The sequence below is a fragment of the Salvia hispanica genome, chromosome 6 (assembly GCF_029641045.1).
Source record: "Salvia hispanica isolate PSC_SH4W2 chromosome 6, Shi_PSC_v1, whole genome shotgun sequence".
Taxonomy (NCBI): Eukaryota; Viridiplantae; Streptophyta; class Magnoliopsida; order Lamiales; family Lamiaceae; genus Salvia; species Salvia hispanica.
In genome coordinates, this window is record NC_142697.1 from 31008987 (window position 1) to 31035915 (window position 26929).

The following is a 26929-nucleotide window of genomic DNA, read 5'->3' on the forward strand; positions in this document are numbered from 1 at the left end:
GACGAAAAATTATGCGAACTAGGATTTGTGGATTTGCGAGATATAATCTTGCATACCGAACAATCCATAGCTAACATCAATTGCATTAGAACTTAGAATTGAAATGTCACTCAAACTCATCTAACAGAAAGTATTCATACATAATACTTAACCATGTAAATGAGGCAACCTTATAAGGTACTATCATTGTTTACAAGACATTAGGTCTAATTAATAACTGTGGTAAATCTTAAATGTTGAGCTTGTGGATTTACAATAGTATACATTGTCAAATACAAATAATATGCAGTAATCCATTTCTAGCGAAATAGAAATAACTTCAAATTTGCATGATAGCTACTCTCTTATTTTAAATCGAATAATACAAGACTAATCTTGATTGACAAATTTATTCAATAGCAAACACACAAAGACATTCCCTACATCAGCAAACAGATCACTTCCTTCTCACTTTCGAAATGATCAAGCCATGACGGGGCAGCCGGAGGGCGTTGCAGGTTCGGCCTTAATGAGGCCCGCCAGCAGTTCACCGCGGTCATGGAAGAACTCGACCTTCACAATCTTTGATTCTTCATTCAACTGTTTGCAAATTGTACAATTGTCAACAACATAACGTGAAAAACATACAAAGAAATGATAGATAATTCCTAACCTCAAAAATGGCTATTCCAAAGACCTCAATCAACTCCCCTGTTGGAGGGAGGTCTTTGTAAGAGCCCTCCATGTAACCCCAGTGCCTGTACTTGTATACAATCACTGGAGGCCCCGAGTAAACTTGAACGACTTCAAGGGCGAATCCTCGAGGGAAAACTTGCCTGAATGCAGCCATGGAAGACTCATTTGTCTCCTGATCGGGGTCGTACACCCTCAGTTTTGGTGGCAGTGATGTTTGGAGAAATGCATTGTAGCCTCCCCCAATCTTCCCAGTTTCCTCCAAAGTGAAATACTTCTTCCCTTCAATTTATAACTTGTCAGCGCTCAAGGACAAATTGCAGGCAAAAAATATTGAGCACTGACAAGTAAATTGTATGCCGCTGGAAAAAATATTGGTAGAGACTTTTATTGAGCATGCTTTCTTATATTAAAATATGGGATAAGGTTAACTTAAAATTTACGTTTTAGCATTTGTTTCTTTATACAATTTCGGTCCTTATTTTATACCTCAAACACCTACTTCCTCCGTTTCACTATAGTTGAGTCATTTTTATCATTTCGAAAAGTTTCTTCATAGTTGAGTCATTTCCATATATGGTAACTCTTTTCTCTTTCTTACTTTACTCTCTCTTACTTTATTTTCTCTACTTTATTCACTTTATATTTTATTCTCTCTACATTTTCCTCTCTCTTACTTTTTTATCTATTTATTTAACATATCCAACATCCCTTTCTTAGACTCTGTGCCCAAAAGTTCTGCATCAACTATAGTGAAACGGATAGAGTACTAATTTAGTCTTCAGTAACGTCAACTTAGCTAGGGATAGAGATATTTTAAAGCAATTTCTACAAATTCGACAATAGGAAAATGGACAAAATAGTTTGGTAGGGCCTTACGTGTGAATATGCCTATGCTCACAGATTGACATGTCATCTCAAAATAAATAAATAAAAGATTTCACGGATACACACTTTTTAGCACATCATTTCTCACTGACCAAAAATCAATTTGGTGAAAACAGATATACACCGATTATCTACACGAAACATAGATCAATCCTAGGAATTAAAGAATCAACCACCACAAAACCATTTTAATAGCTTAAAAATAAAAAGAAAATGCATGTACCATTGACACCAAGAACACATTTTTTGTGATCAAATGTTTTGTATTGATCTGGATTGGCCTTATGCACCAACTCCATCTCCCATGTCTTGACAAGATTCTGAACATACTCTTCCAAGGATCCAGCTGGCCATACCTATGAAACGACGAAGATAATTTCAATCTTGAATGCAAGAAAAGGAGGGTTAATTATGGTTTCATGTAAGCATACTTTAGTTCTTCCCTCTTCAAAGAACTTATCGATGATGGTGTAATCGGGAGGTCCGGCTATCCATTGGGTGGTCTCGATATCCTCCGGGGTCATGTAGGACCGGTATTTGTTGCCACCAAAGTTGGAAGTTGCCATGTTTTATGTCGAATAGGGCTGAGCTTATGCTGCTATAAGTGAGATGTGTTTGGTCGAAAGGATTGGATGCAACGCCATTTATAAGAAGAAACAGACTCGGAAATTTCCATGCAATTGCAAGAGTCAATTCGAAATTTTGCTTATTCATTGCAAGAAAGGTTAAAATTTGTTTATTAAGTATGGTTAACCATTCTAATGCAAAATAGTATTCTAATGTTCTAACATACCAACAATCCATAGAAAAATAGATACTATAATAATTGCTCTGCACTACTCATATTAACCTGTTTAGGGTGATTGGTCATTATTTTTAGTTAGCATTATTATGTTTACAATTACACAATTACTCAAAGATTCAAGTTTTATATGGAACAATAAATATATCAACGCTAAGAGTATAATTAAACTGAAATACGTAATTGCAAATTCGCTATGGACTATATATAATATATATAATGCATCTCTGATTTTATAAGGACTTTTTAAATTGAACTTAATCGTATTGTAAATAAAGCTTGTATTTTTCAATATTATTAAGTACTATATTTTGTACTAACACATAAGTCAATTTTTAGACAACTTAAAAGAATGTTCCTTGATTATTTTAGGGATGTCAATTGGGTCAACTTAGCGGGTGGATTCGGGCCAACTACTGGGATTGCGGGCTAATTGGATTGTAATTTTATAGGTTTGTACATATTCAGCCCTAACCCTAAATGATTGGGTTTCGGACTTGCCCATCGGACAAATCGGGTTGCTACCGATAAAATTAACATGTGGTCAATTCAATACATAATGATAAAAAATAGTCATTTTTATAGCATGTACTAGATCTTATAATTATGATAATTTTAAGATACATATTTAAAGTCAAACATAAGTAAATAGTAGTAGTACTAATTTAAAATTTGTGTAAATAAAATGAATTATATTTTAAAAAAATTTATATCATACTTAGAAATAGAATATTTTATATTGTTAATAGTATGATTTTTAAATTTAATTATTTATTATTATATTAATAAAAATCACCATAAATGTATATTAAATACATAAAATTGATTTTTTATAGTTATTTACGTTATCAAATAATGAAATGGAATTATGTGCCAAACATGAAGAAATAATTGATAATAGTTGTACCTAGGTCCATCCACCGGGCCAGCCCACCAGGTTTCAGCTCTAGCCCTATTAGGTTGTGGGCTATTCGGATTGTAATTTTATCGGGTTGAAAATTCTCAGTTCTAGCTCTCTATATTTATTGGGCTATTTGGGCCGGTCTACGGGTTGCGGGGTGCATTTACATCCCTAATTTTTATGTCATTTAAAGAAGATTTCAACGTGCATGTTTATAAGCATATTATTGCTTTTAAAAATCAGCTTAATCGATATAGCCTAAAATTTTAATTTGGTCTAAGTGAACAACAAAATACGAATTGCATTTGTAATTTTTTTTAAAATAAGACTTCATTGTACGCTTAAAATTTGGATTATAGTAATTAATAAAAATAAGCATGTCCATATTTTAACAGGTGCAATTGCTATTGAATTTGTAATTTTGATTTACTAATTAAATACATTTTCAGTCAAGCAATAGTAGGTTTGTGACATAATTTTCTTTAAGCTTTTAAGTCAAACTTTAAAATACTATTATAATTTTCAGTATTATACTAGTACTTTTTTTTCAAGAACCTCAAAGAATTTTCAAACTCGATAGTGTATAAAACTGAGGTTAATATAATTTTTTAAGAAATACTTTTAGTTTTCAAACCCAATACACATATTTTTTTCAGAAATGCTTTCACTTTTCAAACCCGAGATAATATTCTGAGTCTGCGCCGTAATAAAAGATTGTAGTCAAAGATAGATATTTTTCTTCTATTTATATTTTGGAATAATTTGACCGATGAATATGAAAAGATTTTAAAACTCAATTTTTCTTTCGGGTAAATTTTTACAGCAAACGATTCTCGGTTATCAGAAGAATCAGATTGCAAATCGTCAAACTCAAATTCATCATCTAAACGTGTCGCACTAAAACCTCCTTTCTTAATTCAATTGGTTAACTACATATCTAATGCTATCAACTTCCGTCCAAAAAAAAATAATCTTAAAAGTTAAATGCAAAAAAAATGTCTTTGGACTATGTTGGATGCATATTTGCGATACTTCATGAAAATAAATTACAACCGCAGTGTTTAGATAAAATTATGGGCGAGCAAAATAACTGAAAACCGAATATCCAAACTGAACCAAACCAAAATTTTAAAATTCGGTTCGGTTTTTTCGGTTTTTCGGTTCGGTTCGATTTTAAAAATACAAAAATTTTGATTTTTCAGTTCGGTTCGGTTTGGGCGAAAAAAAAAAAAACCGAAAAACCAAATTATATTTTAAATATATTATTATATATTTTTATCCTATTAATTTAGTATATTATATCATATATATAATATATATTCTTCTAATATATTTTTATATAATAAATATTATATATATTATATTAATTTTATATTTTATATATTTATATTCTATTAGTATATATAAAATAAAATAAAATAGATATATTAAAATATACTATTTTTTTTGGTTTTTCAGTTTTGTTTTGAAATTTCGGTTTTTTCGGTTTGATTCGGTTTTTTAAGTTCTGTTTTCGGTTTTTGGTTTTCGATTTTTCGGTTTTTCGGTTCGGTTTGGTTTCAATTTTAGCCTAAATTCGGTTTTTCGGGTTCGGTTCGATTTAGGCGAAAAACCGAACCGAAACCCGAATGCACACCCCTAGATAAAATTACTTTTAATTCATTTGATGTATTTTTCACGTTTTTACACTTTTTCTTTCTTGTTTTGCACTTTTCAACCTCAAGGGCACTATTAACCGCCAATGGCACATTTAATGCAGATGCACATTTGTAAGCTTTAGGCGGAATTTATTTTGCCCAACATTTGCTAAGATAATAAAAGTATTTGGTGATTGTATATATGTTTTAACTTTTCAACTTCTCTTCACAAAACATTCGGCGATAGGGAAGAAGTTGTATCCCCCTTGCGTTGGTCCATTATCTTTGTTATAGTGGATGTAGCTCGGAGTTGGACCCATGGTTTTTTCCCGCGTTGGGGTTTTCCACATAAATCTCGTCCTTTTCTTTATTGTTTTTTTATATTTTCTACTCCCTCCGTTCCATAGTAATAAGTCATTTTGTCATTTTAGTAAGTTCCATAGAAATAGAGTCATTTCCTTTGTTTAGTAAAAAGTCAACACATTTTTCCACGCTTACTTTACTTTCTCTTATTTTTTTCTCTATTCATCTATCTACCTTTTTCATTTTACACTTTATTCAGTCTTCATCTCTCTACCTTTTTCATTTTACACTTTATTCAGTCTTCATCTCTCTACCTTTTTCATTTTACACTTTATTCTCTATTTACTTAACTTACCTAACACAATTTTTCCTAATCTCCGTGCCGAAAAGAAACACCTCCATTACTATGGAACGGAGGGAGTACTTGATTGGTCCGAGTGGAGAGGTGATAATTATCTTTGATTTTTTTTTTAATCGTTGCGCCACTCCTCCCCAACTTATTAACAGTTTTTGCTCATAGACATTTTCTAAAATATTGAAATTCATTTCACTCGGTTACTTCAATTTTTTCATGAATAGAAATCACAACATATTAACAACGTGGTAAATTAAAAAAAAAAAAAAAAAAAAAAAAAAAAAAAAAAAAGAGTTCAATAATGTCATTGAGGCTCGAAAAAGTAAAATGAGAAAGAAAAAGTGAAAACAGTACCTTAAATGAATTAAAATTTTATCTTGACTGTAATTTATTTTCATATAGTGCTGTAAATATGCATCATACATTGTCTATAAACCTAGTAGATGTCATGAGATTTTAATAAAATTAATGAAGCATTAGAAAAATAGATAAAATGGTTGAAATGATTATGTAAGTTAGGACACGTATCATTAGAGCACTATTGTGTGCTCAATATCCAACTCCCATCTCCATGGAATTAAATGTTGCAACTGTGATCTGGTTATAAGGTGTCTATTTCGACTACAACACACTAGGCCTAAAAAAATTGATAAAATTGGCCAAATACATTGCAACCCAATTTTAGCCAGAATGAAGAAAACTTCAAATATGCAAGAAATTAGATTTCCATTTTCAAATTGAAGAATACAAGACTAATCCCGATTGAAAAATTTATTCAAAAGCTAACACACATACACATTCCCCCACATATTTCCAAATTCATTCCATTAAAAAAAAAAAAAGAAAAACACATCATTTTTCTCCTCAAGCCATGAAGGGGCAGCCGGAGGGCGTTGCAATGCCCTCCGAAGGTTTGGCCTTAAGGAGGCCCGCCAACAGTTCGCCCCGGTCATGGAAGAACTCAACCTTCACAATCTTCGATTCTTCATTCAACTGTTTGAAAATTGTACAATTGCCAACAACCTTAGATCTCACAACATCACATAAACAACATACAAAGAAATGATAAGATCATTCCTACCTCGAAAATGGCCATTCCAAACATCTCAATCAACTCCCCTGTTGGAGGGAGGTCTTTGTAAGATCCCTCCATGTAACCCCAGTGCCTATACTTGTATGCAATCACTGGAGGCCCCGAGTAAACTTGAACGACTTCTAGAGCGAATCCTCGTGGGAAAACTTGCCTGAACGCTGTCTGGGACGACTCATACGTCTCCTGATCAGGGTCGTAGAATCTCAGCTTCGGTGGCAGTGATGTCTGGAGAAACACATTGTAGCTTCCCCCAATCTTCCCAGTTTCCTCCAAAGTGAAATACTTCTTCCCTACAATTTACTTCCACTTTTACTAGTCAGTTCTCACGGATTGACATATCATTTCTACACGAAACATTGATCAATCCTACACTAGGAATTAAACAATCAATTGACAAAATTACACAAAAAGAAATGAATTTTCTAGCATAAGAAATGCATATACCATTGATGCCAAGGACAAATTTTTTGGGATCAAGTGTTTTGTACTGATCTGGATTGGCCTTATGTACCAACTCCATCTCCCATGTCTTGACAAGATGCTGAACGTACTCTTCCAATGATCCAGCTGGCCATACCTGTGAAATTGAAGAAAAAAAATCAATCTTGAATGTAAGAAAAGGAGGGCTATATATGGTTTTATGCTTCTTACATTGGTTCTGCCTTCTTCGAAGAACTTATCGATGACGGTGTAATCGGGAGGTGCAGCTCTCCATTGGGTGGTCTTGAGATCCTCTGGGGTCAGGTAGGATCGGTATTTGTTGCCACCGTCGTTGGAAGCTGCCATGTTTTCTGTTGAATTGGATTGAGGTGATGCTGTGAGTGAGATGTGAGTTGGTTTATAAAGAGGGTACTTTCATCGAACAGTTTGTGTCCATTCTCATTGGCGGAGTTATGAAATTTCCTTCCAATTGCAGAAGTCAATTTAGAAACTTTGTTTAAAGATTCTTCAGCTACCGTGGTTTGAATATGCACATGGCGAATTCATAATTTAACTTTGCAATCTCTTCTGACACAGCAATTGATACCAAATTATGTGGATCCATCTTAATTAAAATTTCTTCAATTTTCAATTAATTGTTGACCTCAAGTGGGTGTTGATTAAGATAGATGAACGATGCATGCCAAAAATCAATATTGTTCATATACAGTTTATTCTGAATTTGAGTAAAATTAGAATCTAATACAATAACTCCAACAGTTTATGTAGATGATGACAATGAATATCTAATTTACAATTTGTATTAAATTAAAAAATAAACACACTTTAAGAAATTTGTAAACATGTTTACAGAATTCAAAATGTTTGTTATAGTAAATTAAAAAAATTCAATTTATGTATCCATTGTATTAATATATCAATGAATTCTAATATTTTCTTGAAAAAAAATAAAGCCTTTTATATTCTAGTTATTTATATTTCAAAAATAATTATTGAGGTATTGAATTAATTATCAATTTAGAAAAGAATATACAATAATGCAGTAAGATTGTGAGGTAATTAAGGTTGTAAGTTATTGGGAGCTATTAGAGTGTATACGGGTTTATTTTACAGTATCATGTTTTACGATAATTTTCAAATTCCTCTTATGTTAAATTGAGTCAGGACCATTGCACTGGTGTGAGAGAGATAATACTATCTTCCTCATTTGTGGATTCACTACTTGAACCATGATTTTAAGCAATAGGACTACTATCATTCACAATTTCGTACTCAACGAACAAACCTTGTTTAATTAGACTATTTATTCTTCATCAACTATCAACTACGGATTATAAATCACGAGAGTAGAACAACTCTAGAGGTATATAATAGGGCATGATTCAAATTACTTTATAAGGACCTAAATTTTTTGCAATTCTACTATAAACCTTCCAAAAACATGAATTGAAACAAGTTTTAATGCCAACAGAACACATTGGTGTGTCAGAACTCGCAACCGACTCCACATTCAGATCCACCGGCATCTGGCCGCCACTGGCCGTGATCTCCGTCCTCTTAGGTACATCATCAACAGCGCTGCACGGGTTTTGGAAATGGCCGGGACTCATTATAGATAGAGTGAACTGCCTAATTAGGTCCTAAACTTGTAGTGTCTCACCTTTGCTGGTACTCACTTGTAGTGTCTCACCTTTGCTGGTACTCAAACTTGTAGGTTATGCACGTTTGAAGGGTTTTTACACTTTTTAGCATTGTTTTTGGACTTTTAAACCCCCAAAGAGGTAAAGGGCAAATTTATCCATACATTCTCCATTTTGCTGACATCAATCTCGCTCTCACACAATTCTCATTTAATTTTGTATTTTTGCACTCATTCACTCTTTGTTAATAAGTCAGTGATTTGGAGCCCCCTTTCGGTGTCTTTTTTTTTAGTCATCTTGACGGAGCTTGATTGGGAGACAAGCAACGGCTAGAATTCTTGGGAGGGAGAGAGAGGGACTTGGTGGAAGGCGAGCATGAGGAGTTTGAAGGTTGCAAGCCAGACGAGGAAGAAGCCGGTGGTAAATAGGCATACCACTGGAAGGAACGAGGCAAGCCCGGCGCCGGAGCTCCGCAACATCGTGGCGGTGATGTAACAATAGGTTAGAGATAGATAAGTGGAGAGCCATACCTAGATGAACTTGTGATTTCTCCTTCCATACAATATTTTAGCACCTTCTTCAGCTCTCCTCCAATACCAAGAATGAGCTCGCCAACCAAGAATGAGCTCAATGTATCTCTTCTCTCCTTATTCCTTTCTCTCCATATATTGATACAGCTTTCGACCCAATTTTTATTGTCATGGCTCTGGATAGGAGGAGATCCGCCCCAGGAGAGAGAGTGAATGCAAAATTACAAAATAAAAATGGAACTGTGAAAGAGAGTGTGATGTCAGCAAAATGAAGAATGAATTAACAAATTTACCCTTCACCCTTTTGGGGGTTTAAAGGTCCAAAAACTGTATCAAAAAATGCAAAAAACCTCAAACGTGCATAACTACAAGTCTGGATACCGCTGATGATATTTTTTTTGTTTAGGTACCGCAAAGGTGAGACGCTACAAGTCCGCTACAAGTCTAGGGCCTAATTAGGCAGTTCACTCTTTTAGATAAAGCGAAAAAGAGAACAGAATAGAAGAGAGAATGGTGTGAATGAAATGTAAAATGAGAGAGTATATATAGAAAGTGAAAAAAATTCAAAAAAATGAAAAACGCGTGCACTCGGGCACGGGCGTCCGTCGGCCTGCAGTGGCACTCGTCCATTACCTCGCCCGGACGATCTAATAATATGATTTACTGCTACAAAGTTAATGTAAAATTGGAATTAAAATATTGAAATATAGCCTCAGAATTGCAGAATATCATCACGGGAAAATCAGTCCCGAAAGATGGTGTAATTTGATAATAGATTTCATCACTGGCCATTGATAAATCGAAAATGGAAGGGTAAAAAAAGGAACAAATGTTTTTCTCATGGCCAATCCCAAGAGATAATGGCGGCAACCCGCTACCCAAGGCGATAGGATATGACAACGCTCGCCGTCGGAAATCGCAATCTCAACAACGGCTAAAGCTTTCTCTACCGACGAATCACACTGAGTTATACGAACATCAATAATTGCTCGCCCCAATTATCAATAAAACATCGCGAAAAAACAGATCGAAAATCAAATTCGAATTCAATTGGAACAAACTGCGAAAATATGTAAAGCAATGGAAGGAACCATCAGTGACCAAAGTATATCCCCAGAAGCATTGAGCTGATGTACGGTCCGCATCATGGTTTGAACTTTCTTTTACAAGAAAGATCGCATCATTTGGCTCCAAATCAATTTTCAAAATCATGAATCAATTAAGGAAAGAAAAAACAAACAGATCAGAAAATTCTTGAAATTAGAATAGAATGAGGCTCAGAAATTGTATGGGTTGAGAGATTATCATCACTAGATCAGAGTGGTGCATGACATTCTCTAAATTCCAATCACAGCCAAATCAAACACAAAATCTAAAAGATTGTCATAAGAAAAAAATCAGTAATCGAAAGGGGGGCACGGTGATAGTACAATGGTTGTGCAGATCTGAATATATATACACACTCACGCAGATCTTGAAGAGGAAACCCTAGTGGTTTAGTAGGCCCATTTAAGTATAGGGCCTTTTGGGCCCAAATTGACAAGTTAAAAAGTCTAATATTAATGGAGCGGTGATCATATCCAAGGCCCCATAAGTCGTTAACCACAAATTAAGAGTACTCATTCCGTCCGCGAATAGGAGTCCCGATTCACTTTTACGGTAATAGGGTATCACCATCCACTAACTCATTCCACTCACATTTATTTAAAAATAATATATACAAGTGAGATATCCTTATTCCACTAACTTTTTTCCACTCACTTTTCTTAACATTTCTTAAAATCTGGGCTGCCAATAAATTGGACTCCTAATAGCGGACAGAGGAAGTATATCTAATCCCGCCCCGATATGTGAAATTATAAGTTCACATACGGGATCGAGTATTTTGGATGCAGAGTTAAGTTTGTAATCGGGCCGACCTGCTCGAGTTGTCGAGTTATTCGATTACAGACCATACTGATTATAAATTTTAAAGTTTAACCCCAAATTGTAAGGTTTTGGGCGCTAACCCTTCGATTCAATCAAGCTCAAAAATTTTACTATAATTTAAATAATATATTTATGTTTATAATTTTAAAAATATAAGAAATGAATACATAAACAAATGAGTATTATTTCGACATCGAACTAATATGTAACTTTTAGAGATGCGAGAATATACATTTATATTCAATAACTATGAGTAAATAAATAAATATAAAGATAATCAAAAAATGTTAAACAACGAAAAAAAATTAAAGAGTTGTGAAAACAAAAATCTGAATTGAAATGAAATAAAAAAAACAAAAATTAATTAAAAAAATACGACTCCCTCCTCTGGCCCACTCTAAATGGAGAATTTATAATTCAGCACAGAGTTTTATGAGTAAAATTGAGGAAATAAAGTAAGAGAGAGAAAAGTAGAAAAAGTGATGATTCTATATTCAGAAATATGTCATTTAAAGTGGAATGGATGGAGTGTGTCTTGTGGCGAGTGACCCGCGGAGTTTCGGAAGATGTCTTCTATTGATGGCTTGAAGTGCTAACTTGCCACATTTGGCCATGGACACCATGAAATAAATCATGTCAAATAATACACCAATGCATAAATGAAAATGTTTGAAGAAAGTTACCTTGAAACATAGGACTTATTAATCTCGAGAGCCCTCAAGCAGAATTCTTATCAACAATATCTCTTCATACCAAGAATCTAGCAGCATCAACTCAGTTCTTGTGCTAGAATTCTAAATCAAAACATTCTTTTCGTTCCAAATTCATGTCTAAACAATTTGTCATTTTCGGGCTAGAATGTATGCATTTCTATTTGTATCTAAACATGAAAATATGCAAATTTTAATGCGATTTCTAATAACATTAGTTTCAAACCATCTACATCAAAGAATTAGAAAATTTGCAAACAAAATACATAAATGCGACATCTACTTCATTAGTATATAAACATTGTGATGTGAATTCGGGTGTGCATCGCCGAACTCTCGCATTGGTATCAGAGCTGAGGTTTGATGGACCTGTGTAGCTCGGGGGTCAACCAATTACTTTGCACGTTCTTCAATATTTATGTGCAATTTTGAATAAGACTTATGGTGACTTGTGACCTGTGTGTTTATGATCTTGTTGTCAAAGTTTAATGGGTAATAACTTCAAATTCCCACGTCAGAAAATTGGAAAATATGTAATCAATATAATATAGAATCAATTTACACGACTTAAAACGAATTATGTTGCAATATGCAATACTATATTGAAATATAACCATTGAATATTTGCATTCGGTTTTGTTTATTATTTTGATATCTTATTGACAAAATACACAAACGCATTACGATAAGTACTACAAACGAAAATGCGATGTTCAACAAATAATTTACATAGACGAATTTTAAGATTTGGCATAATCATAATAAGATTACAAAGATATGGACTGCATATAATTATGTAAATTAACTACTATCATTCACAAAAAAACTGCACTAAAATAGGAGCACGCGTTTAACTAAAAATAATAAGATTACACGTTCACCATTATTTAATCTAATTTTTCGATTTAAATCGACTGCCACATGCCATATTCTAGAGCATCAGATCCCTAAATCTAATTTTTAGATTTAAATTGAGTTATTTTTGCAATCACAACCGTCGATAATAAATTTTTATATTATTATTATTATTATTATTATTATTATAATTACTTATTATTATTACTTGATCCCCACGGTCACGGATGCACTTTAAAATTATAGGGAAATTAAATATAATGAATTCAATTTAGTAAAATCAATATTTGGTAAGTTGCGGTGATATTATAGCTTTATAGACTATAGTCGATTTTTGCATGGGTTGATTTCTCCGATCTCCCAAACTCTCTCATTCCCGCCTTCGCTCCCTCGTTGGCCGCCTTATCACCGCCGGTCGTAGCGAACCGCCTCCCCGGCTCTCGTCGTTTCTTCTGCGGTAAGATTCTCCTTCACGTTTTGTACCCCATCGTCAATTTTTGTTCGATTTTGAGTATATACGTTATAATTTACGGCTAGGGTTCATAGAAGGCTGGTTTTGCTCAATAATTTGGTAATTGTGTTGTTTTCCTTTGTGATTGTGATGTTTATTGGTTGAATTTTTGTTTGTTGTGATGTAGGGAACCTTATTATCTCTGTGAGATGGCTAATCCAGGTGGTGGCGCTGAAGCTCATGCTCGGTTCAAGCAGTATGAGTACAGAGCGAACTCGAGTCTCGTCCTTACCACGGACTCTCGGCCTCGCGACAACCACGGAGTCAACTGGGGAACCGGAGACACTGTGGCGGAGGATTGACCCAAAATCCTTTGGTGACCGGGCTAACAGAGGCAAACCTCTTGAGTTGGAGGAGAAGCTTAGGAAATCTAGGAAGAAGAAGGAGCGGGAGCCTGCTTTCGATGCTGCTCCACCGAGGAGCAAGAAGAGGCGTCTTCAGGAGGAGAGTGTGCTCACCTCCTCGGATGAAGGTGTTTACCAGCCCAAGACTAAGGAGACGAGGGCTGCCTATGAAGCCATGCTTAGTGTTATTCAGCAACAACTGGGAGGACAGCCCTTGAGCATTGTCAGTGGTGCTGCTGATGAGATTTTGGCGGTTCTTAAGAATGAGACTGTCAAGAGACCTGAGAAGAAAAAGGAGATTGAGAAGTTGTTGAACCCCATACCTAGCACTACTTTTGATGATCTAGTGGCCCTTGGGAAACGCATTACTGATTTCAATGAAGGTGGTGATGCTGCTGTTAATGGAGATGATGATGTTGGTGTTGCTGTTGAAGTTGAGGAGAACGAGGAGGACGAGGAGGAGGAGAGTAATCTGGATATGGTACTCGAGGATGAAGAGGATAATGATGTAAATGAATTAGATGCTTTTGGGGCCATGTGGATTGGTGGGATTCATGATGATGAGGAACATGAAGCTACGGAGGGAAAGCCATTGAACGTGAAGGATATTGATGCATATTGGCTTCAGAGAGAAATCTCAAAGGCTTACCACAATATTGATCCGCAACAGAGTCAAACACTTGCTGAGGAGCTTCTGATAATCCTTGCTGATGGAGATGATCATGAAGTTGAGACCAGGCTAGTGGTCCATCTACAGTATGATAAGTTTGAACTTATCCGATCATTGTTGCGTAACCGGTTGAAAGTAGTATGGTGCACCCGCCTGGCAAGGGCTGAAGACCAAGAGAAGAGAAAGGAGATAGAAGAAGAAATGATATGTTTAGGGCCAGATCATGCTGTCATCCTGGAGCAGCTGCATGCCACTAGAGCGACTCCCATGGAGAGGGAAAAGAACATGGAGAAAAACATTAGGAAGGAGGCTCGCCTACTCAAGGATGAAACTGGTGGAAATGGTGTACATGAGCGTAGGTTGACATATATGCTGATGGTGGTTGGTTAAAGGGGCAGCGGGAGATTCTCGACCTTGACAACCTTGCCTTCCAACAAGGTGGCCTGCTTATGGCCAACAAAAAATGTGAGCTTCCAATGGGTTCTTATAGAAATCATAAGAAGGGCTATGAAGAAGTTCATGTGCCAGCTTTGAAGCCCAAGCCATTGGCTGATAACGAAAAGCTTGTGAAGATATCTGACCTTCCCGACTGGGCGCAACCAGCTTTCAGGGGAATGAGCCAGTTGAACCGTGTCCAGAGTAAGGTTTATGATTCTGCACTATTCACGCCAGAAAATATCTTGTTATGTGCTCCTACTGGGGCTGGGAAAACAAATGTTGCTATGCTCGCCATACTTCAGCAAATTGGTCTGAATACGAATAGTGATGGGTCTATCAATCATAGCAATTATAAGATTGTGTATGTTGCACCTATGAAGGCTCTGGTGGCCGAGGTTGTAGGCAACCTTTCTAATCGCCTGGAGCCATATGGTGTCAAGGTTAGAGAACTGAGTGGAGATCAGTCATTGACCTGTCAGCAGATTGAGGAAACTCAGATCATAGTGACGACCCCTGAGAAGTGGGATATTATTACCAGGAAATCAGGTGATCGTACTTATACACAGCTTGTAAAACTCCTGATTATTGATGAGATCCATCTTCTGCATGATAATAGAGGTCCTGTGCTGGAGAGTATAATTGCAAGAACTGTTCGTCAGATTGAAACTACCAAAGAGCACATTCGACTTGTTGGGCTATCTGCAACACTTCCAAATTATGAAGATGTTGCAATATTTTTACGAGTTAAACTAGACAAAGGGGCTGTTCCACTTTGATAATAGCTACCGGCCTGTTCCTTTGGCTCAGCAGTATGTTGGAATTACAGTGAAGAAGCCACTTCAAAGATTTCAATTGATGAATGATGTTTGCTATGAGAAGGTGATCAGTGTTGCTGGAAAGCATCAGGTATTAATCTTTGTGCACTCAAGGAAGGAGACAACGAAAACTGCTCGTGCAATTCGTGACACGGCCCTTGCTAATGATACCTTGAGTAAATTCTTGAAGGAGGATAGTGCAAGTCGTGAAATTCTCCAGTCTCACACAGAGCTAGTTAAGAGCAGCGATCTTAAGGACCTATTGCCATATGGTTTTGCTATCCATAATGCTGGGATGGTTAGAGCTGATCGCCAAATTGTTGAAGAGCTTTTTGCAGATGGGCATGTGCAGGTCTTGGTCTCCACTGCGACTCTAGCCTGGGGTGTAAATTTGCCTGCTCATACTGTTATTATCAAAGGTACTCAAATCTACAATCCTGAATTAGGAGCATGGACTGAGTTAAGTCCTCTAGATGTTATGCAGATGCTTGGCCGTGCTGGAAGGCCTCAATATGATACTTATGGTGAAGGAATCATTATAACAGGGCATAGTGAGTTGCAATATTATCTGTCATTGATGAATCAACAGCTTCCTATTGAAAGCCACTTTATTTCAAAATTGGCTGATCAGTTGAATGCAGAGATTGTCCTTGGAAGTGTGCAGAATGCCAGAGAAGCATGCAAATGGCTCTCATACACTTACCTTTTTGTTCGAATGGTGCGTAATCCTACCCTTTATGGTTTGGCATCCGATGTTTTGAAGACAGATGAAACCTTGGAGGAAAGGAGAGCTAATCTGGTAAGCTTTAACAATCTGTTTTCTTATTTCTTAACTTTTGTTTTGCATTATATGCTGGATTTATTGTATGTCCATCGATTTTGAATTGAACAGAAAACTAAAATGCAGATTTCCTAAATAGCTATATTTCCCCTTTTCAGATTCATTCAGCGGCAATGATACTGGACAAGAATAATCTGGTGAAGTATGACAGGAAAAGCGGATATTTCCAGGTCACAGACTTGGGTCGTATTGCTAGCTATTACTATATAACCCATGGGACTATTTCCACCTACAATGAGCATCTGAAGCCAACAATGGGTGATATTGACCTTTGTCGTCTGTTCTCCCTTAGTGAAGAGTTCAAGTACGTCTCTGTGAGACAAGATGAGAAAATGGAGCTGGTCAAGCTTTTAGAACGGGTCCCAATACCAATAAAGGAGAGTCTGGAGGAACCTAGTGCCAAAATTAATGTTCTTCTTCAAGCTTATATTTCCCAGTTGAAGCTTGAAGGACTATCACTGACATCTGATATGGTTTATATCACACAGGTATGCCTTTTTTCTGTATCTACCTTATGCGTGTTCTATAGTTGGATGATCTTGCTTGTGCTTCTGTCAGCTACTACTTCTAACTAACTTTTTATTGCTTTTTCAGAGTGCAGGACGTCTGATGCGAGCCCTATTTGAGATAGTTGTAAAAAGGGGATGGGCACAATTGGCAGAGAAGGCTCTAAAACTGTGTAAAATGATAGGCAAGAGAATGTGGAACGTGCAGACACCACTTCGTCAATTCCCTGGTATTCCAAATAAAATCTTGATGAATTTGGAAAAGAAAGATTTGTCCTGGGAAAGGTACTATGATCTCTCTTCACAGGAGATCGGAGGACTTATCCATCACCCTAAAATGGGAAGGACTCTTCATAGATGTATTCATCAGTTCCCAAAACTTAACCTGGTTGCACATGTTCAACCCATTACTCGCTCTGTTTTGAAGGTTGAACTGACAATTACTCCGGATTTTCAGTGGGATGACAAGGCCCATGGCTATGTGGAGCCTTTCTGGATCATTGTTGAGGATAATGATGGGGAAAATATTCTCCATCACGAATATTTCATGTTGAAGAAACAGTATATAGATGAGGATCACACACTTAGTTTCACTGTTCCTATATATGAACCACTACCTCAATATTTCATCAATGTCGTGTCTGATAGGTGGTTGGGGTCACAGACTGTTCTCCCCGTTTCTTTCAGGCACCTCATTTTGCCTCAGAAATATCCTCCTCCAACTGAGTTACTTGATTTGCAACCCCTACCTGTTACAGCATTGAGGAATCCAGCATATGAATCCCTATATCACCAGTTCAAGCATTTCAATCCCGTTCAAACCCAGGTCTTCACTGTCTTGTATAACTCAGACGACAATGTCTTGGTTGCTGCACCCACTTTGGCAGTGGGAAGACCATATGTGCTGAGTTTGCTATTATGAGAAATCATCAAAATGGACTTGAAAGTACCATGCGGGCTGTCTATATTGCTCCTATTGAAGCTCTCACAAAGAAAAGGTATCAGGATTGGAAGAAGAAATTTGGAGATGGTCTTGGAATGAGGGTAGTTGAACTAACTGGGGAGACTGCAACAGACTTGAAACTTATCGAGAAAGGTCAAATAATCGTAAGCACTCCTGAGAAATGGGATGCTTTATCTCGCCGGTGGAAACAAAGGAAGCATGTTCAACAGGTTAGTGTTTTCATTGTTGATGAGCTTCATTTGATTGGGGGTCAAGGTGGGCCTGTCCTGGAGGTCATAGTCTCTAGGATGAGGTATATTTCTAGTCAGCTGGACAACAAGATTCGCATTGTTGCCCTATCAAGTTCTCTTGCAAATGCCAAGGATTTGGGAGAATGGATTGGCGCTACATCCCATGGTCTTTTCAATTTCCCTCCTGGTGTCAGGCCTGTACCTTTAGATGTTCACATCCAGGGTGTTGACATCGCTAATTTTGAAGCAAGGATGCAAGCCATGACAAAACCTACATACACAGCAATTTTGCAGCATTCTAAGAATGGTAAACCTGCCATTGTATTTGTTCCCACCAGGAAGCACACCCGTATGACTGCAGTAGACTTGATGACTTATTCGAGTGTGGATAGTGAACAAAATCCCTTATTCTTACTACAGTCTTCAGAAGAGTTAGATCCATTTGTCGCCAACATTAAAGAACCTATGTTGAAGGAGACCATTCAGTTTGGTGTGGGTTATTTGCATGAAGGCCTAAGCAGTACAGATCAGGATATAGTGAAGACATTGTTTGAGACAGGTTGCATCCAAGTCTGTGTGATGAGCAGTACAATGTGTTGGGGAGTCCCACTGTCTGCTCATCTGGTGGTGGTTATGGGAACACAATACTATGATGGCAGAGAAAATGCTCATAGTGATTATCCAGTCACAGATTTATTGCAGATGATGGGTCATGCTAGTCGACCGCTAGTAGATAATTTTGGAAAATGCATCATCCTCTGTCATACACCACGCAAAGAATATTACAAGAAATTCCTTGATGAAGCTTTCCCAGTTGAAAGCCATTTGCATCATTATCTGCATGATAATCTAAATGCAGAGATGGTGGTCGGGGTCATCCAAAACAAGCAGGATGCTGTGGACTACCTCACTTGGACATTTATCTACAGGAGACTGACTCAGAACCCGAACTATTACAATCTTCAAGGTGTTAGTCACAGGCATCTCTCAGATCACCTGTCTGAGCTTGTGGAGAGCACAATCAGTGATCTGGAAGCAAGTAAATGTGTTGAAGTTGAGGATGACTTTTTACTGGCTCCTGCAAATCTTGGCCTGATTGCTTCTTATTACTATATTAGTTACACAACAATTGAGCACTTCAGTTCCTCTTTGACATCTAAAACAAAGATGAAGGGTCTCTTGGAAATCTTGGCTTCAGCCTCAGAGTACGAGCAGCTCCCGATAAGACCTGGAGAAGAAGAGTTGATAAGAAGGTTAATCCATCATCAGCGCTTCTCCTTTGAAAATCCCAAGTACACAGATCCAAATGTCAAAGCAAATTCTCTGCTGCAAGCTCATTTCTCCAGGCAGACGATCGGTGGAGATTTGTCTTCTGACCAGCAGGAGGTGCTTATCTACTCAAGCAGGCTTCTTCAGGCCATGGTGGATGTAATATCGAGCAATGGCTGGCTCAGCCTGGCCCTCCTTGCCATGGAAGTAAGTCAGATGGTAACTCAGGGAATTTGGGAGCGTGATTCGATGCTCCTCCAACTTCCTTACTTCACTAAGGAATTGGCTAAGAGGTGCCAAGAAAATCCTGGGAAAAATATTGAGACAGTCTTTGATCTGTTGGAAATGGAGGATGATGAAAGGCGGGAGCTATTGCAAATCCACAGTTGATGGACATTGCTCGGTTTTGCAATCGCTTTCCTAACATTGATCTGACCTATGATGTGCTGAACAGTGAGAATGTCACAAGTGGAGAGAAAGTTTTTGTACAAGTCAGCCTTGAACGCGATCTTGAAGGAAGAACAGAGGCTGGATCAGTCGACGCCCCCAGGTACCCTAAAGCGAAAGAAGAGGGATGGTGGCTGGTAGTTGGTGACACCAAAACCAATCAGTTGCTTGCTATCAAAAGGGTCACTTTCCAGAGGAAGTCCAGGGTGAAACTCGACTTTGATGCACCGACCGAACCTGGAAAAAAGACATACACTCTATATTTTATGTGTGATTCCTATCTAGGTTGTGATCAAGAGTATAATTTCAGTGTCGATGTCAAGGAAGCAGGAGCTCTTGAAGATGATAGTTAGATGACAATTCCCTACTGACATCGCGCATCACCGTGTAAGTCCTCCAGAAAGCTATCTGATTCTTTCATTGCTTTATTACCTTTTTCCATATACATTTCTCGTTATCTAATTTGAGAATCTGCATTTTCTCATTAATTGCTCTGTTATGGTGCTGAGTTTGAAAATTCTCGTCGTTAACTTGGTTCGACCAATCCTGTTCATGCTGCTTATAGAAAGATGAAATCTGAGACGAGTTTCATATGTTTCTTAGTAAGTATCGACTCATTTAACTGCATTAACATAATATCAGCATCTCCTGATTCTTTGTTATGCTCTGCAGACTTTTCATTGTAGCGCGTATCGTTTTTCTAGATGGTGATAGAACTGCCGGCAGCTGTTGCAAGTCTCTGAAACCCGACCGCGTCGTGCTTCTGCATTTTTTTTGTTGGTTTGAACTCGAACATGAAAATATCTGTGTATCAGTGACTACTGATCCTCTAGCGATTTTTGGCTTAGCCACTGTAGATAATTACTAGTAACAATTACTCTTATATGCGTACACATTAGTACTATCATGTTTCTGATTTCATTCTACTCATGAGTTCTTATTTAGATAAGTAAAATAGCCAAGTTAGATGTATATATTCCATAGCAAGTACTTAGAAAACTAATAGGATGCTAATCACATTCTATTATTTTAATTTTTAACTGTTAGGTTCTTTTGTTGGGCTATAATTGTTTGCTGTTTAAGTTATTTTAAATTGGGGGTTAATTTTTATATTCTAATCTTATAGAGTTCCAAAACTATAAACAAGCATGTAGACAACAGAAAGTAGATTCAAAATAGTTTGGAGGCTATTTGAATTATAACTTTTAGGTTATCCCTTTCTGCACCTCTAAATTAATTTATATCACCACTCTAAATTTTAAGAAATTTAGAGCTCTTCTAAATTTGGATTAATGGTATTTTTTCCAAAGCTTTTTTGACTATAAGCATTAAACAATGGCTTCTTTTAACGGCAGCATTGAATTGGCCAATTCTTTCGCTTCTTCTGCATCTTAATGATTACTCTAGTTTACATTCCAATCAAATTTTATTTAATTTTGGGTTTGTGATCTACAGTCATGTAGGTGTGTAGCTAATAAAGCCCGTTTATTTTCTTATTCTTTTATTTGTGAAGGAAATTTCGAATTGAACTTGGAGAATGAAACTCATTTTAAACTTACTTTTTGAAACTACACATATCTATCTCTCGTGTTCTTATATAGAAATTCATGCTTAGTGATTAAACTTGCTGTAACTTATAATTATTCAACTAATTTCTTAACCGGAAAACCAAATCAAATATCATTCCACCAAATTTTATAACCAAGTGGAAAATTGATCTTCCATCTCTGTTAGTAGTAGCTGTAACTTTTAGATATTACTAGGTTGAATAAATAGATATGATTGCCTATATTTTATTCACTAGAACTATAAATTTGGTTTTTCACAAATAAATCCAGTCTGAAATATTGATCGAAAGAATACTTTTGCCCCAAAATTTGAATATCGTATGCCTTGATGCTACAACATGTGGGCGTTACCAATAAATAAATAAAAATTCACTCAATAAGCTAAAACTTAAAATACGTTGATAAATTAATGTATACACCAACTTTATCATCATAAAGCAACTCATTACAAAATAAACAAAATAAATTGACCATATATCCTCTACTTCATCTTTAATGCTTTTTGTGCGCTTCACTATTGTTAAGTAAAAATCATTATCCTTAAAATGATGGTCTTCAGATCACATTCAAAACGTCACGTCTTTAAACATCATAAATATAGACACAATAGAAATCAGAAATAAAATGTTGTAACTAATTTATATGGACAAACTACGTAGAGGACATTTCCTTGTCCTAAAATAAAATTTGGATTTGATCGCAATTATTCGACTGCGAGAAAATTCTTGATATATAATACTCCTTCCATCCTATAAAAATAGGTTGAATTTTTTTTCACCCATCTCAACTCTCATAGAAATTGTTAATATCCATTTATGGAAACATTTTCTCATTCTCTTTTAGTTTATCATTTACATGTCTCACTATGCACTACATTATTCCAACTATTTTTTCTCCTTATTTATTATCGTACTAATTACACATTAAAATCTATATCATCTCTAATTAGCCTATTTCTATAGGACGAAGAGAGTATATTCTTAACATTTTTAATTTGAACGACAATATCTTGTGTATGAACATATGATTTTGGTTAACTCACCGACATCCATATATTATAATTCAACTATCACATCATATCAATTTTGCCAAAAAAATATTGTGAGGTAATTATGGACAAAATCAAACATAATAGATTTATTTACTACCTCAGCCTCCCAAATTTTGACACAGTTTACTATATCTGTCCGTCCCTAAAAATTTGACACACTTCACTTTTTTATCATTTTGAACAGTGACCTCATATTCTACTAACTCATCTCTATTTATATTTTATTATAAAACTAATATTTTAAAAGTAGGATCCACCTCCCACCAGCTTTTTCAGCTCACTTTCTATTACATTTTTTAAAATTCATAATAGGTTAAAGTGTGTCAAAATTTGAGGAACAGAGGAAGTATTAATGTATAAAATTGCAGAATAAATCAAATTTAATCAAATTTAGCGATTTTTGAAAAGAATTGAATGCAAGTGGCCCCGCATTTGATGAGCCGCAGCTAATTTATGTCTTTTTTTACAAACAGTGAGAGAGTGAGTGAGTGAGGCTGCTCTCTGCTGCTTCTTCCTCTGCTGCTTCTTCAGTTGCATTCCAACGTCTCTCTGCCTCTCGCCCTCTGATCATTCAATTCCACTCTCTCTCTCTCTCTCTCTCTCTCTCTCTCTCTCTCTCTCTCTACATCAATCCAAATATCCTTACATCAATGCGTAGTTTCTCGCAATTCACTCACGCAAATATGCATACACATACACCCCACTTTATCTATTTATAGGAAACAAAACAAGGGAGCCACTTTACCCTCTGAAGAATTTCAGGTCTGCACTTTTCAACAATTCGCGTGCCCTCTTTCCCAACAGGATTCATTATACATCTATATCTATCTATATGTGTGTGTATGCATATGAAATTCAACTCCCATTTCTCAAAGTTTGAATCTTTTGCAGAAGAAAGGCGGTTTCTTGGTTTAATTTTGTGAGATGTGGTGGCTGGCGGTGGTGGTGGTGGGATTGGTGGTTGTTGGAGGTGGTTATGGCTTCCCTGAGGAGGATCTAGTGGTGAAACTGCCAGGTCAGCCGCCGGTGAAGTTCAGGCAGTATGCAGGCTATGTCGACGTGGATGTCAAAAATGGGAGGAGTTTGTTTTACTATTTTGTGGAGGCTGCCGACGACCCTCATCACAAGCCCTTGACTTTATGGCTTAATGGAGGTTCATTTTGCATTTAGATCTCTGATTTTATGTTTTTTTGCAATTTTCAAGATTGAAATTTGTATTAGGACTTTCATGACATAAGTGTCATGTTTGTTGGAGTGAATGTGTTAGTTTTTATTATACCTTAATTTTCAATCCTGTTCTATTGAAAATCTTGAGCTGAAGATGATAAATTGAGTTCATGTTCTGTGAATTTTGAAATTTGGGAAATTGGAAATGGTTTTGTCCTCGATAGTGAGAAGAGGGAGTGTTTGGCTGATGGATAAACTGTGGAGGAAGGTGAGTGTTTGTTAGGTTTTCATGAAAAACGCGTCTAGTGCAGTATCGAATGGACCTTGAAGGATTCTTAAGGAATAGGTTTTTTGTTCTCTCTGTAGTTATCTCTATGATCTTGCCTAATTATGAAGGAATGATGGTTACATTAGTCCAAATTAATCACTTAGTGATTCTTGAGCTTCTAAATAGTGGTATGATTGTTCATTACTATAAAGAATAAAGTGATTAAAATACTGTTAGAAGATGCCTCATACATTTTCGGCAGTGATCAATACCTATACTTGAAATTGAAGAAGACATTAATTTGGTTTCTGAGTTAGCATCTTTGTTGTTAAGGCCCGGGTTGCTCATCTATGGGAGGAGGTGCGTTCACGGAGTTAGGTCCTTTCTTCCCTAGAGGCGATGGTCGCAGCCTCCGAATAAACTCAAAATCGTGGAACAAAGGTAGGACTAATGAAGCATCTACTTTTCTTTAAATGACAGAACTTTAGATTCAGTAGACTTCTCACAAGCAAATTTTTTGAAGTTAACAAACAAATTCTGTTTTCTTGTTTGTGTAGCATCGAATCTTCTGTTTGTTGAGTCTCCAGCTGGTGTAGGGTGGTCGTATTCAAATACCAGCTCAGACTACAATTGTGGCGATGCATCCACAGGTAGCAGCGAGTTGCTTGGTTCACTCCATACTTCATTCTGATAAGTTATTAGCATGAACAGATCATATGCCTACTCTTGAATCTTTTTATAAGCACCCTACATGTCCGCGTATTTTCTGATATTCGACCAACTAGAATTGCACGAATTTTATGTTGTATGGCAGCAATGGATATGCACATGTTCATGATGGAATGGTATAAGAAGTTTCCTACCTTCCGGACCAGAGATTTATTTCTCACTGGTGAAAGTTATGCCGGTAAGAAAGCATCAATTAGTCTTTGTTCAATGTTACCTTGGTAGCTTTCTCTTAAATGAAATTGTATCTTTAGGGCATTACATCCCACAATTAGCTATTGCGCTTCTCGACCACAACGAGCATTCTAAAGACTTCAAGTTCAATATCAAGGGTGTTGCTGTAAGAACATACATATCTTTTTGTTGGATTTGCATTTTCCAAAATCTTGGAAACATGTTCGTAATCGCTTCTTGTTTGGCCAGATTGGCAACCCGCTTCTGAGGCTTGATCGTGATATTCCAGCAACGTATGAATTCTTCTGGTCACATGGAATGATTTCGGATGAAGTTGGACTTGCCATCATGAATGACTGTGATTTCGACGATTATAAATTCCCTAGCCCACACAATGTGTCAAAATCCTGCATTGAGGCCATATCCGAGGCAAATGAGATTGTTGGTGACTATGTTAACAATTATGATGTTATTCTGGATGTGTGCTATCCATCCATTGTAGAGCAAGAACTGCGTCTCAAGAAACTGGTAAAGTTTGAATCTTTTTTTGTAAAATCCAGACCTTGAACAACTAGACGAATAACACTATATGTCGTTGCAGGCTACCAAGATCAGTGTTGGAGTAGACGTCTGCATGAGCTACGAGAGGCGCTTCTACTTCAACCTTCCCGAGGTTCAAAAGGCGTTACATGCAAATCGAACCAATCTACCATATAGGTGGTCTATGTGCAGTGGGTAAGCCTAGCAATGCCTCTCTCCATCTTTGCTACTAAAATTTGCCAGATTTTTCATTTGCTTTAAACCATGCAGCCTTCTGAATTACAACGAGGCAGATGGTAACATTGACATTCTTCCTTTGCTAAAGAGGATCATTCGAAACCACATTCCGGTTTGGATTTTTAGGTAAACTATTCCTCACCTCAATATGAATGTGAATCTCACACTTCAAGAACTGATGAAAACTTTGCACATGATCTGAATTTCAGCGGGGATCAAGATTCCGTTGTACCTTTACTTGGTTCACGTACATTAGTACGCGAGCTTGCTCATGATCTCGGGTTCAAAATCACAGTCCCGTATGGAGCTTGGTTCCATAAAGGACAGGTACGCCCTTTTTGTCGCTGCTCCTTTCTCAGATATGCCGTTAACTTTGGCGAATGCAGGTGGGAGGTTGGGTGACTGAGTATGGAAAGTTGCTGACTTTCGCAACGGTTAGGGGTGCTGCTCATATGGTGCCATATGCACAGCCATCAAGGGCTCTGCATCTCTTCAGCTCGTTTGTCCGAGGCCGGCAACTGCCAAACAGCACACGACCTTCCATTGACGAATAAGGATGACTAAAGTGAGCTTGGTGTTACTTTCTTTGGTGTGTTTTGGATTTGATTCAGAGTTATTTATGTTGAGTTTGATTTTTGTAACAAGAAAGGAAAATCACATAAATGATGATGGTGTATTCATTTTTTCTTTGTGAAAGTGAATGGAATATTTATGTTTTAAGGTAAAAAGTTTCAAGTTCAGAGTCCCAAAAACGCAATTCTTATTAGTAGATCCAAGTTTACATGCGACAATCTATTTTTCATTATATATATTTAACTAAAGTTCAAATTTGGTCCCTATATTTGTTCTAAAAAACTTTTTGGTCATGTAGTATAGATTAAGTGTGTTATCTTTTGGTCCTAAACAAAAAGTTTTAGTCCAAAATTAATATTTTCCATTAAAAAACTTAAAGGTCAAACGTGTTTGACCACATTAATTATTTAATAATAAATCTAATTAAATAACTAACCTAACTAATTCAATCTAATTAACTAATAAAATTTATTATGGATCGAATGGGTAAAGATAGCATTTGAGATTGACCAACATCTTAATTTTAATTTTACTTCTAATTAAGTAATTAATAACACCTAATAATATCATAAAAAACACATATATAAGTCCCAGTTTCTCATTGTATGAAAACAAAATTTTGAAATATAAAAATGAACAGTTAAACATATATGTATTTGAAAACGAAATCTTACACAACTACAATAAAAATCAACGGATGAGTGAAGCAATTGAGACCTCAAATCCTTGAACAGCTGTGATCAAAATCTTGATTGATAGTCATTCTCATTCTAATTTTATTACCACCAAGTGATTTCAGGCTAGCCAACCAATTGCACCATGCCACCTATCATT

The 26929-nt window shown here is 36.5% G+C and overlaps 3 protein-coding genes, 2 non-coding genes and 1 pseudogene across 6 annotated transcripts; 2 read left to right on the forward strand and 4 right to left on the reverse strand.

Annotated features, from left to right (window-relative positions):
- Positions 1-228: 228 nt before the first annotated feature.
- Positions 229-2154, reverse strand: LOC125208655 (pathogen-related protein-like). The gene is made up of 4 exons (XM_048108308.2): positions 1992-2154; positions 1784-1916; positions 653-954; positions 229-579 (listed from the first exon to the last, which is right to left on the reverse strand). The coding sequence occupies exons 1-4, from the start codon at positions 2124-2126 to the stop codon at positions 463-465; spliced, it is 687 nt and encodes a 228-aa protein (XP_047964265.1). The 5' UTR covers positions 2127-2154; the 3' UTR covers positions 229-462.
- A 4111-nt stretch (positions 2155-6265) lies between these two features.
- Positions 6266-7831, reverse strand: LOC125208066 (pathogen-related protein-like). The gene is made up of 4 exons (XM_048107614.2): positions 7303-7831; positions 7096-7228; positions 6640-6941; positions 6266-6551 (listed from the first exon to the last, which is right to left on the reverse strand). The coding sequence occupies exons 1-4, from the start codon at positions 7435-7437 to the stop codon at positions 6423-6425; spliced, it is 699 nt and encodes a 232-aa protein (XP_047963571.1). The 5' UTR covers positions 7438-7831; the 3' UTR covers positions 6266-6422.
- A 2138-nt stretch (positions 7832-9969) lies between these two features.
- On the reverse strand, positions 9970-10053 carry LOC125208735 (small nucleolar RNA SNORD96 family). The gene has a single exon (XR_007174214.1). It is a non-coding gene; the product is annotated as a small nucleolar RNA SNORD96 family (small nucleolar RNA).
- Positions 10054-10535: 482 nt separating this feature from the next.
- LOC125208757 (small nucleolar RNA Z221/R21b) lies at positions 10536-10619 on the reverse strand. Its single transcript, XR_007174234.1, has one exon. It is a non-coding gene; the product is annotated as a small nucleolar RNA Z221/R21b (small nucleolar RNA).
- Positions 10620-13416: 2797 nt separating this feature from the next.
- On the forward strand, positions 13417-20729 carry LOC125203419 (DExH-box ATP-dependent RNA helicase DExH12-like; annotated as a pseudogene). The gene is made up of 4 exons (XR_016133021.1): positions 13417-16333; positions 16474-16863; positions 16970-20393; positions 20464-20729. The product of XR_016133021.1 is annotated as a DExH-box ATP-dependent RNA helicase DExH12-like (transcript).
- A 2187-nt stretch (positions 20730-22916) lies between these two features.
- On the forward strand, positions 22917-26250 carry LOC125204075 (serine carboxypeptidase-like 42). The gene is made up of 11 exons (XM_048102622.2): positions 22917-23172; positions 23302-23563; positions 24179-24286; positions 24403-24495; positions 24660-24752; positions 24826-24911; positions 24995-25273; positions 25347-25480; positions 25556-25648; positions 25732-25849; positions 25909-26250. Exons 2-11 carry the CDS (start codon positions 23335-23337, stop codon positions 26074-26076), a joined length of 1401 nt encoding a protein of 466 aa, XP_047958579.1. The 5' UTR covers positions 22917-23172; positions 23302-23334; the 3' UTR covers positions 26077-26250.
- Positions 26251-26929: the final 679 nt, after the last annotated feature.